Here is an 11,096-nt window from a genome sequence, read left to right on the forward strand (position 1 = left end):
GTAACTTTTGCCCCAGTGGCCTAATAACAGGTTAATCCAGACATGGCCTTGTGTGAGAATCGGAGACAAAAAGCAGAATCTCAGATGTATCAGAATTTTTTAATGAATGTATAATACACAGCACAGATAAAACCAATGTTTCTTTAAAGTTGCGTGTCATTGCATGTCAGTGTTGGCCTCCATCTGCGTTTATCTGCTTCTGTCTGAGTACATCTTTCAATGCAGTCAGGATAAGGTCACGTTTTTCTGTAGCCACTGGGAAGCCCACCTAACACCGCAAAGAAATGTTAAGATCATTCAGTCTACATATTTTATGGACATTTACAGAACAGTATGTGTCCTCATCCTCTTACTTGTTTGAAACTTGAACTCTTTCTGATCCTTTCTGGGACAACCGGAGCATGAGTAGATGTAGGAGAAGGAATCCAAGGGGTAGTCGGACTTTTGTACTGTGGTGTCTGCTGGAAGCTGGTGCTGCCTTTGATGGAGGGAACCGGTGGCAAAGGCCCTTTACGCAGAGAAAGGGAGATGGACGCCCCTGCAGCTCTCGGCAATGTCTGAGATATTGGGCCTGTCAAATATGCCAGAGCACCGTCTTGAAATATGTTCACTTTTGCAGCATAAGATGAACTTTTAAAAAACAGCATAAGAGGAACTTTTTTCAAGATACCTTTGTTCCTCAATTCTCTCTGCACAGCCTTTAGTCCTCCAAATTGGTTGATGATACAATCAACAGCTTCAGCAACGTCTTTGTCTAACAGGTCTTCCTCAGTAAGTCTTGCCTGCAACAACAGCCTCCTCATATCAGCGTCCAAATCCTTAAACTTCACCAAGAAGATACAGTGGGGGAATGGACTGAGTTAGCATGTTATTCACGCATGGACTAATTACAGTTTGACAGTGTCATGATGGCTGTTGACTTTCTATTTGGCTCATGTAGGCTGTTAGCATTTCACTGTATAATCTGACTTACTATGCTGGTGGTTGGTGTAACTTCTGTGGATGGTGCATCCATTGGGAAATGTTGCTCCCCATGCAAATGGTCTAGTGTATTCATTCTACAGAGAACAGAAACAAAAAGCAAACTATCACTATCATCCTCAACTGTCTTCTCCTCTTTACGTCTGTAAAGTCCTAACATTTTTGTCACCTTGAATACGGTGACTTGTCACTTGTTGAGCTGTATCTTTCAGCGTTTGTTATTTCAGTCATCCTGGTCGTCTTTTCTGAAAAACAGAAGATGTACAATGAGAAGAAACGAGAGTCTTATGCAGTGCTTCCATGTAAAGAGAGCACACACAAAAGTGTTGATACATAGGAATTATCTATTTGTTATTCTAACCTTGGTTTCTTTGGACAGCTTCCACTGCAAGATGAAATTCCTCTGCCTCGGTCACATTTGCAAAGTTGAGGCCTACTTGGTGGCCCTGTGAAAACAGTAAATCCAGCTTAAACCACTTTGATGACCATGTTGCATACACTGATACTTTAAAACTGGGCTACTTACATCTGCAGGAAAGGTGTGAAAGAACCTGCGAGTTGCAGCGTACTTGAATGGGATGTACATCTCCTGCTCCCACAGTAACTTTGCACGCTGTGTTCAAAGAATGATAAGGGAATGATGAAAGAAAAGGAAGAAAGGAAAGCAGTTCTGAACAGCTATTACAGTAGTTACGTGAGGAAAAGTACAGACACACCCATCAAGATAAGTCTCCCTATTGTTACTAAAGGAAATAAGAGGAATTAGAGGAAACGATACAAGCTGTCCTTGCGCGCAACAGTGCTCGAACCCACAAAATGAAGTTATTTCACTTCACTGAGGGAAGTGGTGTGTTAGTAGACGTGAGTAGGTGGAGTATCTCTGATCAGTTCTGCAGTTCCTCTTACCTTGACACAGTAGAGACGCAGGAAGTAGGAGTGAATGGACTCATCCTCAACAAGACACACCGTGCCACACCCCAAACAACTCCAGCCCGGACTCTCATGCTGCATCTCTTTGGCAACTAGTACCTGTCCTACTGTAGTTTTGATCAGCTGAAAAACACCAGTAGTCATACAAGTCACAACAATGGGATACACTTATTCAAACTAATGCATATGTATTAAGATGACTACTCAAGAGCCTCTAATCAGCAACTATAAATTGTGTTTAAGTTAAAATAAAGCCCAAAAATGCCAATACTTGTTTTTATTATGAAAACTCAAAAATAATAATTAATCAATAAAATCAATTAAAAAAAAATGTTTGACATATTATCCTATCATTAAAGTAGACTAAAATGTTTCTCTAGTGTTTAAAAGTAAGGGTTTCAAGTCCCAAAAAAGACCATTGTTTCCTCTGTTACTTTCTCTTTAGTCTCAATTTTCCACTTTTGTGACTCAGAGTAACCTTTGAGACATTCTGGTTTAGTTTCAGAGCGTTACATAGCAGTGAGGCTGCTCCTCAGAGAGACCATGACCTCTTTTTGGAGGCTGATGATGCTGGGAAATGATCCATTTAACTTCTTTTATATCTTGTGTGAGCTTCAGGAGATCAAACCACTTTATTACACCCTGCCCTGACATAATCTAGGTTTATCATTACTCTTCCAGGTCCTTTATCACCAGGGGTTTACAGTAGCCACAGGCAAATCATCATCACCCATATGAGTACACAAAACATGTGGGGTCACAGGATTAAGGTCTCATCTTTTCTCTGTTAATAAGTCACTCTGATCTTCACCGTTATGTTGATGACACACTGTTATACTTGTCTATAAAACCAATTGCAAACTCTTCTTTCATTTAGGACCATTTTCAAGTAATTTTTGTTTTTAGTGATAATGTTTTTAATCTTTCTTTCTCAGTAGTCCATCTTTCTGTGTCATCTCCAACTTTTATCAAAGACAGCAGCAAGTCTTTTTTTTTAACAAAACAGTCTGATGTCCTATGGCTGCATAGGATATACATTTCTTTTTATATTAAAAAATTAACACCTTACTGTTAAATTGTATGTGTTTGAGCTCTCTGTTTTATACTACATCTCTTTTTCTTTCTTTCTTTCTTTCTTTCTTTCTTTGTTTTTATTTATTTCTCTTATTTTTTTACTTTTCATTATTCTTTTATGGCTTAAGGGCTTGTAAAATGTGTCTATCATTGTACATTTTTACATCTCGTAGCACCTGCTCTGCATGTTACACACACCGTGAGGTAGTGCCAGGCAATACAAATAGCAGATCTTAACTGTAAACAAAACAGCCCTCACAGAGATCCTATTCATCCACCAGGCCCCCTCGGATAGACGTTACTGATAACATGAAAACAACTCCAGGAAAGAGAGGAATCAAAGTGACAGTGTTAGAGTGCAGAGGATTATAATTATGACAAGCATCAGCTTATATAAAATATTGTAGACTAAAACAAAACACTGGCTGTTACACTGGTTCAAATGTTCATGCATTCATAAAAAACTATGTATGTATGTATGTTATGTTATGTTATGGATATGAATCTGAGGTGACAGTAAGTGAACTGACCTTACACTGAGGCTCAAGCAGACTGTAGAGGACACCTTTCTCGCGAATAGTCAGGAGATCACTCATTACAATACATCCAGGAATCAGACTTGACGCCATGACAAGACTCTTGTTTTCACCTCCTTTTCATTACTGCTACCTCATCCTTTCTAATCCACTGAACCCACTCAGCCCAAATACATAAAAAACCTGATCCTAAACGTAACTGGTTTGAATGGCAATATTGTGTCAGTGCAGCAGCTGCCATGCAAATATATTTGACTACTCTGTGTATGCACTGTAACTTTTCTTTACTAACTAACTGTATATACAGCCACTAGCAACAGATAGCAAGAAGATGTTTGTAAATCAAGCAAAATTTGTTAAAGGTACAATGTTTCACATGTTAAAGTGTTTGTTCTCCACTTAGCTCCTCCAGCATCTTCCCATTAGAGATGAACTGTGAATACATTACTTGTGAAGGGTAAGTTTCAATCACACATACTTCACCCTATCAATGTTCTGTACCAGTATTAAAGATAAACAAACTAATTTATAACCAGTGGTGGAAAAGTTCTGTACTTACGTTCAGTTTTGTGGTACTTGTACTTTACTTGAGTATTTCCATTTTATGCTAACTTATACTTCTACTTCGATACATTTTAGAGGGAAATAGTTACTTTTTGGGGTTTTTTTTGATTTTTTGTTTAACAGACAAATCCTTTATAAATGATTTTATAAATAAATCATTTTCCTCAGTTTAAACAACATTTTACTAAAAAAGTGGACATTTATCTTGCAGGCATCAAAACCATTAGTTACAGCAGGCAGCATTAATGGCTTTGGCGAAAGCTGTGAGAGGAAGAAATTTCAAGTGTAAGGATATGTCTGGAAGTTGATAGATCAAGTTGTGCAAGAGCATTGAACTCTCATAGTTTAAATGTCCTTTGAATGTACATGTTACAATACCCACACAATTAACCATCATAAAACTCAAAGGGCTTGGTTGGATATAATCTTGCCTAATAAATTTCTCTTATGACTTCCACATGTCAAGTCCGTCTTTGTTTGCAGTAAGAACCATTTTCTCACACTGCCCCAAAACCTGCATTCACTCAAACAAATTGTGTAAATGTTTCCTGTACAAAAGGGGACACAACATAATTATAAAACATGAAAAACACATTTTATTTCACATGTTCGATAGTAACAATCAAAATAAATGACATTTATTAGACTTTTGAGTGCAGTGATACAAAGAAGAATAAAAAGTGAGTAAAATACAACAAGTGACAATTAGATGGGAAAATATTGCTCACTCTGGCTTTCATACCTTTATACTACTTTTGTCAAATAATCATTTTCCCATTCTCTTCAGAAAATGTAACTTCTCTGTGACTATTACACACCACTCCTCCATCTCCTTCATCACCATCTCCTCCCGTGTCGGCTCCTCCAGGCGTGGGCCTCTTCCGCCTCTTATTGAGCAGAGGGTTGTTGGACATGTCCAGGTCTTTGATCTTTACCTGGTCATAGTCAACACGCATGGTGGCCAGGGCGCTGGTCATTTCCTCCTGATAGAAGACAGAAACATTTTATTCTGTAAAGCTGGTGCTTTACTGCCACCTTGTGGCAATATTCTGAAAAAAATAAATAAAACACATCTAGACAGAGTCCCACCTTCACATCGTCCCACAGCTCCTTGTCCTCGGTCAAAACACGAGAGGTGTGGAGGGGTGTTGGAGGGACCACCATTGACTGCTGCAGTATAACAAACAGAAAAACCTTATCAACAAAAGGGGGAATAACATACAGATCTTTAGACACAGGGCTGACACACTTACACTAATCCAGGGGTGGTTCACAAACTGTCCAATGGTCATCCTCTCATTGGGCTCTGTCTTCAGTAACTGAATGATGAGCTGTTTTGCTACAGATGACATAAAATAAAACACAGTTAAACAACATCAAGCATTTAGTCCAATAAGTCTTTAGTGCAATATGGACCTATAATGATATTGTTTCTTTTGTGTTAACTGGAGATGTTGTGCAGGTTGTGTTTAGGCAGTGGTAACAAGCTCTGAACCCAACACTGTCATGTTAGGCCATTTTTAAATTCTTATGGGGAACTTTTTTGCTTATTTACACATCTAGCAGATAAGGGGGGAACATCATCATGCATTCGGAGTTGTGTTTCTGGTCACCTGATGAATGGTAAACATACTTGTATTTGTATCTGGTCTACCGATCACTCTCTACAATGCTTTACAACACGTCACATTCATCCATTCACACCTTGATGGCAGACATACAGCCAATTTGGGGTTTCATATCTTTCCCAAGTACACCTGAACAGGGGGAGTCGGGACTTGATCTTGACTTCCAATTACTAGACGACCAACTCTTTTTGGTCTTTACCAATTTAAAAGTTTCAGTCTCTTTAGCTGCTAAATGTTCACCTGCTAGTCACTAAGTTTATCTATTTGTCGTTTGGTGCTGGGTAGGTAGATGTCAGTTGATTATAACAGAGCTTTTTTTTTTCTAAAAACAGCTGCTTGTGGCTGGTGAGAGAGTGAACAGAGAGGTGATAATTCTCTCTGTGTTTGTCACTACCAGCGACACAGTTCACATTACACATAGTCATTTGCTCCATTTTTAATATAAATATACTGACTAGAGGAGCTTTAAATTGGAATATTCATTTTATTGTGAATATCATTCATTGTATGCCATATTTGTTTATTTTTGCAAATGTTCATAGAAAGTAAGAACTTGGAAATTTGCACAACCCACAACAGTTTTGAAATATTTTCCTTGTTATTTATAAATTTAATGTCCAAAGCCTGACCTTCCTCAGAAACATCAGCCCACTCAGGATTGGGGAACTCGTATTGACCCAACCTGATCCTCTGCTTCATGCCTGGAGAGATCGCCTGACCAGTGTTTGAGTAGAACGGAGGAAACCCACACAGGCTATGAAGAGAAGAGAAGAGAAGAGAAGAGAAGAGAAGAGAAGAGAAGAGAAGAGAAAAGAAAAGAAGAGAAGAGACTATTTCCCTTTGCTGTCTTGTCTTCTTTAATCAAAATGCAGTGTTGAACATTAACATACAGTATACCAGAATAGCTATAAATCTTTCATCAAGTAGAATCAGTTGCAGACGCACATGATACTTACAGAATGTACATGATTACGCCCAAAGACCACATGTCACATGACTTGTCATATTTCTCCGGCCCAAGCACTTCTGGGGCTGAATGACCAAATAGACACAAAAAAACCCAACACAATGATGTGTAGAATGAAAGACACTCGCACAAAAGCACATCAATATACACACACAACATGAAAAAAGGTACATTTATAATAGTGGCACAAATGTTGTGTTTACCTACGTTCACTGAAACGTATTATTGTGATGACAACACTCACCAACGTAATATGGAGTGTAACATGGAGTCTGGAGGGAGTTGTGCAGTGTTGTCTCCTTAGCAAAGCCAAAGTCAGTCAGCTTTAGTGTAGCGTTACTCTCCTTAGTGGTATAGAGCAGGTTTTCAGGCTGTAGAGTGCACATAATAAGTGATTCAAAACAATGTGGGAATTATTTCTTACATTATCTGTGAAGAATTATTTTCACAGCAGCAGTACCTTTAGATCCCTGTGAGCAATGTCCATGTGATGGAGGTACTCTATGGCCGTGCCGATGTCGTGCATGATCTCTGACGCCTCTGAAGGACACACATGACATAGACGTAAAGTGTACAGGACACAGTGTAGAAACCCATGAATAAAACTACTTAATATGAGCTCTAACCCTCTAACCCACCTCTCTCTGTGAAGGCCTGGTCCCCTCTGGCCTGAATGCGGCTGAACAGCTCCCCTCCCTCCATACTGAGACAAGATTAACAAAGAGATCAGAACTGGGGCAGTGAGGGGACTCTTGGCAAACAACCACAGTCCTCCACTGTAATCATGATTCGACAACAAAGTAAGTCATTGTGCCTCACAATTTACTGCTCAGATGAGTCCAGTTCTTCTGAGCCACAGCGGACTCAGATGACTCAAGCTGTAAGGACACTTTTAAAGAGGAATTCCACCCCAATAATGATTTTACAGCCAGCCACTATTTTAGATTTATAGTAGAAAGTTAATACAAATACATAAGATGTGAATTATATAACGCTTGATTCCATTTGCTCAGTTTGTTTTGTTCAAGACATCATATATCAAAAATTAACTTTACATCAAACTGCAGCTTATAATGTAGCTGTGTATCAGAAAGTGTTTCAATATTCCAATAAAATTGACTTATCAGAGGTCAACTCTTAAAGGGGAACTTGGCAACTCTAGCCATTTCTTCTCTGGTTTTCACTTTTGTCGTTGCATGTTTTCTCAGCGAGCTCCCCCTACAGCTCTGCGACATATATTTCACAAAACTGTCGTAAAAAAAAAACCTCACTTGTGGCACCCTCCTCCCCCTTTCTACCGCTGCTGAGGCCATTTAACCATCCAAATGATTTCTAAACAGGTTTATTAAGTTGAAATAGTTGCCAAATTCCCCTTTAACATTAAAGTATGTTCTGTGTTTGAATCGTCAGTGACTACATACAGGTATGAACACAGCCCAAAAAACAATGAGGATATTGTACAATCCAGTTATTCAAACCATATTAACATGGGGTCAGTGATGCAAATGAATGGTGTAAAGTCTATTCTGTAGTAAACAAATAGCACAACAACACTTGCCAACAGTCTGTACGAGATAATTTCCAACTTGTCCATCTGTTGCTCTGCACTGCTCTCACTTTTATTTTCACTAATTGTTGCCACAAGTTAAAGGACAAAATAACAATGGAATCTATGTAGACAGACAGGAAAAAAAGCCCAGAACAGATGACAAAATAATATAAAATACCAATATATATGTAAGAAAGAAAGTCTTTCTATAACATGTTCTGTGGGAGGATGTCATTTTACTGTTATTTAAAAGCACAAGCTGCGGTGTGGAAGAAGCCTCATGGAACAAGGAACAATGGGGATTTCTAAGTTGTTTTATTTAGGATGCAAACAAAACCAGAAACAAAGAGTGTGACACAGTTCACATAGTTATTTTCTGTTAAGCAACGGTGTACTTTTCCCTGAAGTCCAAAATCAAATGCAAGCCAGGTGTGGGCTCAAATCAAACTCAGCTGGCCCTAGTTACCATACCAGACATCTAGATACAAGATACTAGTTCTGAACTGGGAATCATAGGAGGCGCTTCATTATTCACATATGTGTACGCCTTCATACGGTCTGTCAGCTTAGAGACTTTTTCAAATTCATAATTGAACACAAAGCTGTACTAGGAAATCGCCACAAATCTATTTTAGTACTGATTTCCCTTTAAAGACACACACAATATATGTAACTTAGAGCTGGTAATGCTCACCACTCCATTATGATGAGGAGACATTTCTTGCCCTGGTGCATGTTCTCATACAGGCTGAGTATTCGGACAATGTGGGGCCCTCCAGAGACTCTCCAGTGCAGCTCAACCTCTCGTCTGGCTTTAGGAGTATCATACAGGATCTGCTCCACGTCACAAAAACACAAGTCGATGAAATGCTTTTGTTTCATGTCTGTATAAAGGCAGATCAGCTTGATTGATTAAAAACAAACAAACATATACATAGTTGATATTCTTGTCAATAAATCAATAAACACACAAAGAGACAAACACATGCCCTATTGTGAAGACACTCACTGTTTATATCACTGTTAGTGGTCACTATTAAAGCCATTAATCTACATTAAGAGAGAGAACATTAAGAGTGAATACTTTAAGAATGCATTTAGCAACATGCGTTGTCCTTAAAGACGCAGGGCTGCAGCCCTGATATCAGACAGGGGAGGAGGATATCCTCTTTTCCTAGACATGCAGACCCCAGCCCAAATCCTTGGGTACATAATTACAATGGATTTAAGCACTGGAGGAGGAAAAGGGCTCAGATATGAATGTTTATAAAGGCCTTTCTGGAAAAATCCCTGCATTACAACTCACAAGATTACTCAACGCTAGCTCTCACATTTCATCATACCTTTTCGGTTGTGGTTCACCACCCGAGATATTCCAAAGAAAACATGTGGAGGCACTCATGGGGCTGTGCTTCCTGTTTGTATTTTCCTAAGGCTTTGGTGCAGCTCTACAGACAGCTGTTTCTTGACTTACCAGCTCTGAATTTCTCAGTTCCTCAACTCATATTTCCCAAGTTGGCTTTAAAAAAATCACTGCTAACTTTCAACAAGCTGAATACTTCATGTTGAGTTAAAACAAATGCAGATTTTGTTAAATGTCAGAGTCACAGATGATGATGTGACGTATTAACAGAGCAGATCATTGTCTACACAACAATCGTGGAAATTGTGTCAAAGCATCCCAGACAGCACATCACTGTCTGACAGACACCTCCACTGTCTGGTTAGCTCAGTAACTTAATTTGCTGTCAGATTACTGCTGCATGCATCCATGGTTGAATTAATATTTCATCTGCGTCACATAGCATCCAGCCAACACCTCAAAGCATCACAAAAAGCACAATTAGTGTATTGTACAAGACACCATTGAATGGTGGAGATCACAGAGAAGAAATTAATAATTGATGGGACTCTTTCTTTCCAGTGACAGCAGCCTCCAGAGGACTGTTTAGATCACACACAGGATAAAGAAGCAGACACACACACACACACACACACACACACACACACCTTGAGGGCACATTTCTCTCCTGTATTCTTGCAATAACATTCCAGCACTTTGCCATTGATTCCCAGGCCAAGAACCTGAGCTGTGATTTTATAGTCGTCTGTCACTGCATTTCTCCTGAACTCCAGTTTGGAGTAAGCAGGTGGTTGCAGATCAGTGAGGCCGCTGTCCAAGCTGCTCCCCAGGCTGTGGGAGTCACTGTGGTGCGCCGTCCCGTGCTGCGCAGTAATTGGATTGGCCGACTGCTCCTCCTGGTTATGATGCATTTTTTCCCTTGTACAAAAATCAACAGTGATGCAGAGCAAATCACATCAGTCTCTGCCACAGAAAATATCCGGTGTCATCCTAGTTCATTCGTGTGCTTCCAGACGACTTTTGTACTTCCCGACAGAACATCTCGACCCACTTTGAACACTGCAGGAGCGAAATTAAGTATCTATAAAACCACCTTGGAGCAAATAAAAGGGCGGGGGTCTGAAATCGCACCGTTATACTGACACAAAGAACTCCAAAAGACTCTGATCGGATGCGTAGAGATGGTCAAATACACTAAATGGCTGAGAGGAAAGAAAATGGTGAAAAGATCTGGTACCCCTGCCTGGTCCTCATCACGGTTATCGGCCTCTTTCTGCAGGGTACACCAACCTCTCCAATTCCCTTACGTCAGCGCGGAGCGGCTCAAATTCATTTTCTTAAAGGAACAACCACGCGTAAAGACGCACGGCAAGGTACCAGTGGAGACAGCAAAAGAGCAAAAACCAGGACCATACATTAATTTAATAAGTACAATGTTAAAGTCGAGGGAAGTCGAGGTGGAAACTGGACCCCCTAAAAGAATATTGTTGTGTCCCCTTAATAC

At 39.7% G+C, this 11,096-nt stretch overlaps 2 protein-coding genes across 5 annotated transcripts; both read right to left on the reverse strand.

The window, feature by feature from the left end:
- Positions 1-85: 85 nt before the first annotated feature.
- Positions 86-3,668, reverse strand: si:dkey-197j19.6 (actin nucleation-promoting factor WAS). 4 transcript variants are annotated; one of them, XM_051413849.1, is made up of 9 exons: positions 3,516-3,668; positions 1,888-2,034; positions 1,508-1,594; positions 1,343-1,427; positions 1,151-1,226; positions 974-1,058; positions 671-782; positions 354-571; positions 86-268 (listed from the first exon to the last, which is right to left on the reverse strand). In XM_051413849.1, exons 1-9 carry the CDS (start codon positions 3,612-3,614, stop codon positions 167-169), a joined length of 1,011 nt encoding a protein of 336 aa, XP_051269809.1. In that variant the 5' UTR covers positions 3,615-3,668; the 3' UTR covers positions 86-166. The 4 variants fall into 4 exon arrangements, with proteins under 4 accessions (XP_051269809.1, XP_051269808.1, XP_051269811.1 ...); XM_051413848.1 differs by having other exon boundaries at positions 671-824; XM_051413851.1 differs by having other exon boundaries at positions 671-824; positions 3,521-3,603.
- A 990-nt stretch (positions 3,669-4,658) lies between these two features.
- LOC127371175 (MAP kinase-activated protein kinase 2) lies at positions 4,659-11,034 on the reverse strand. Its single transcript, XM_051413847.1, has 10 exons — positions 10,240-11,034; positions 8,924-9,063; positions 7,319-7,383; positions 7,141-7,220; positions 6,925-7,051; positions 6,670-6,745; positions 6,343-6,467; positions 5,339-5,424; positions 5,175-5,255; positions 4,659-5,068 (listed from the first exon to the last, which is right to left on the reverse strand). Exons 1-10 carry the CDS (start codon positions 10,501-10,503, stop codon positions 4,844-4,846), a joined length of 1,269 nt encoding a protein of 422 aa, XP_051269807.1. The 5' UTR covers positions 10,504-11,034; the 3' UTR covers positions 4,659-4,843.
- Positions 11,035-11,096: the final 62 nt, after the last annotated feature.

This window comes from Dicentrarchus labrax, unplaced genomic scaffold (assembly GCF_905237075.1).
Source record: "Dicentrarchus labrax unplaced genomic scaffold, dlabrax2021, whole genome shotgun sequence".
Lineage (NCBI taxonomy): Eukaryota > Metazoa > Chordata > Actinopteri > Moronidae > Dicentrarchus > Dicentrarchus labrax.